This window comes from Geospiza fortis, unplaced genomic scaffold (assembly GCF_000277835.1).
Source record: "Geospiza fortis unplaced genomic scaffold, GeoFor_1.0 scaffold11, whole genome shotgun sequence".
In the NCBI taxonomy this organism is placed as follows: Eukaryota; Metazoa; Chordata; class Aves; order Passeriformes; family Thraupidae; genus Geospiza; species Geospiza fortis.
The window spans coordinates 3298345-3300495 of NW_005054304.1; the positions used below are offsets into that span (position 1 = coordinate 3298345).

The 2151-nt window shown below is 42.4% G+C and overlaps 1 protein-coding gene across 2 annotated transcripts in view; it reads left to right on the forward strand.

Annotated features, from left to right (window-relative positions):
• Positions 1-2151, forward strand: part of ZNF827 (zinc finger protein 827) — a 100737-nt gene that overhangs the window by 1992 nt on the left and 96594 nt on the right. Inside the window, exon 1 of one of the 2 annotated variants that reach the window (XM_031066381.1) lies at positions 998-1215. The exons of the other annotated variant lie outside the window; for it this stretch is intronic. Within the exon in view, the coding sequence (XP_030922241.1) occupies positions 1206-1215 (10 nt within the window). The 5' untranslated portion in view covers positions 998-1205. Of the gene's footprint in view, positions 1-997; positions 1216-2151 lie in introns of those variants that run through there. 2 annotated transcript variants of the gene reach the window in all.

Genomic DNA, 2151 nt, shown 5'->3' on the forward strand with positions numbered 1-2151 from the left:
CTGAGGCCGCCCGCGGCCCTGACCTCCTGACCGCCGCGCCGGGGGAAGTCACGGCTTTTTCTGGGCCGGGGAACAATTGCCTTCATTGTGCACACAGACTTCGGCGTGTGTTATTATTTTGATTTTTTTTTTTAATACACGGCCTAATTTGTGCTTCTTTCGGATTAATTTTTTAGTTCAGTTCATGGGAGGAGGGATTTTTTTTTTCCTGGTGTATGAAAGGCGCACCCATCTTCGTCCCACACGAATGCTACCTTTCAGTGTATTTATTTAATACACGGCCTAATTTGTGCTTCTTTCGGATTAATTTTTTAGTTCAGTTCATGGGAGGAGGGATTTTTTTTTTCCTGGTGTATGAAAGGCGCACCCATCTTCGTCCCACACGAATGCTACCTTTCAGTGTATTTATTTTAATTTCTTTTGCAACTAGATTGCACTGGATCAAGAGCTATTATCTGACAATAGTAATAATACCTTGGATAAATCAGAATAATAGTGTTCTAGATTAAGAAAATACCTTGGAATTCAGTGTGCAGATGGTGTAAATAGTGATTTGGTTTGGGTGGGTTTTTTGTTTGATATTTTTGTTGTTGTTTTGGGGTTTTTTTAAAGCAACACGTTGCATTAATGGGTACTCAGTGTAGAATACGTTTTTATTCTCTGATTCTCAGTGGTTTCAGCAATGCATTTCTTAGAGGGACAGAGGGTGTATTTCATGTTGAAGTATCAATGGTGGCAGAAGAATGTAAAGTGCCCCATGTGCATCCCAGAAGGAGCTATCAGCTGCTGTGCTCAACCTTGACTCTGCCCCACGGAGGGCACCGTGCTGTGATTCGCTCCCATGTTACAGGTTGCTGCTGGTGCCCGAATGCTCTCCAGGACGCCTAAGTGATGTAGCATCTTACCAAACCTCCCTGGGATAGTTCGGCTTCTGTTGCAATTGTTTGTGAATAAATAGTCATATGTCGATCCACAGAATAATTTGTGAGCGTTACAGTGTAACTGAGCAAATGTAACTTAGCTTGGCAAGTCCTTGTGGGCCCTAGTGCAGCTTGGGTGCAAGCCTGTTCTCCAGGTCTCTAGGCCTTCTTTAATTCCTCACGCTTGTTACGTACCCTGCAGAGCACCTGAGGATTGCTGTCACTGCTGGCTAGCACCCTGATTTTATACTTCTGCCCACTGACTCCACTGGACAGCTCTCACCTATGTTTGCAGGTAGTTTCACTTGAGAAATCTGCCCTGCCAAAAAACGTGATGATGAAGTGCTCTGTACAAGATTTTGCTGGAGATGTACCAGGCTACTGCAAGAGTTTAATTCAGTTCCAAGGGAGCTGCTAGATACTGACATCTCAGGGGTTGAGGGAAGAGAGGGGTTGATTTTATTAGATACAATAATAATGTGTTTGGGTGGCATCTGCTTAAAATGGCAGAGTTAAGGTTGAGCTTTCAGTCACTGGAGTTGTTTGCAACATAATTTAGTTTGGAAGGGTCCTTTGGAGGTCGTCTGGCCTAGCCCCCTGCTCAAAGCAGGATGAACCTCAGGGTTCAGTCAGATGGATGGGTCCTGTGAGGCTCCAGTATTTACATGTATTGTAAAGTGGAGTTTTTGTGTCCAAAGAAGTCAAGTTTGGGGAACTGTTTAGTCACAGATGCCAGTAGAATGTCTTCAGTCACACTCTGTGAAACACAAAAGAAAGTGCATCCTTCTTAATTTAAGATACAAATGAATGAGGAAAGGATTTTAGATGTTCCTTGACAGACAATGGCTTGTTCATACCCAACCAAAATACTGCAGCTGTGTGGACTTGGTTTACAATAGCAGAATTAAGGCTATAACTTAGATTTTTTCCCAGTACATGCGTATCTTATGATTACATTTGGATGTGGCTAGCTTGGGCAAGTCAATTCACTTCCACTGGAATGTTTTAAGGAATTTTGCTAATTTCTGTGTGTTTGTGTGTTAGGAGTTTTTTTTTTCCCTTTCAGCTACTTTAGTGGTTAGATATTTGTTTCTCACTTACTCAGCATAAGAATCTTTAAAAATACATATAAACACAACCCTGTGTTTCTTCTCCTTGTTGCCTCATTTCCCATTCTACCTTAGGCTGTTCTTTTCTTCACTGAGGATTCCTGAAAGTCTGCTACCTCTGA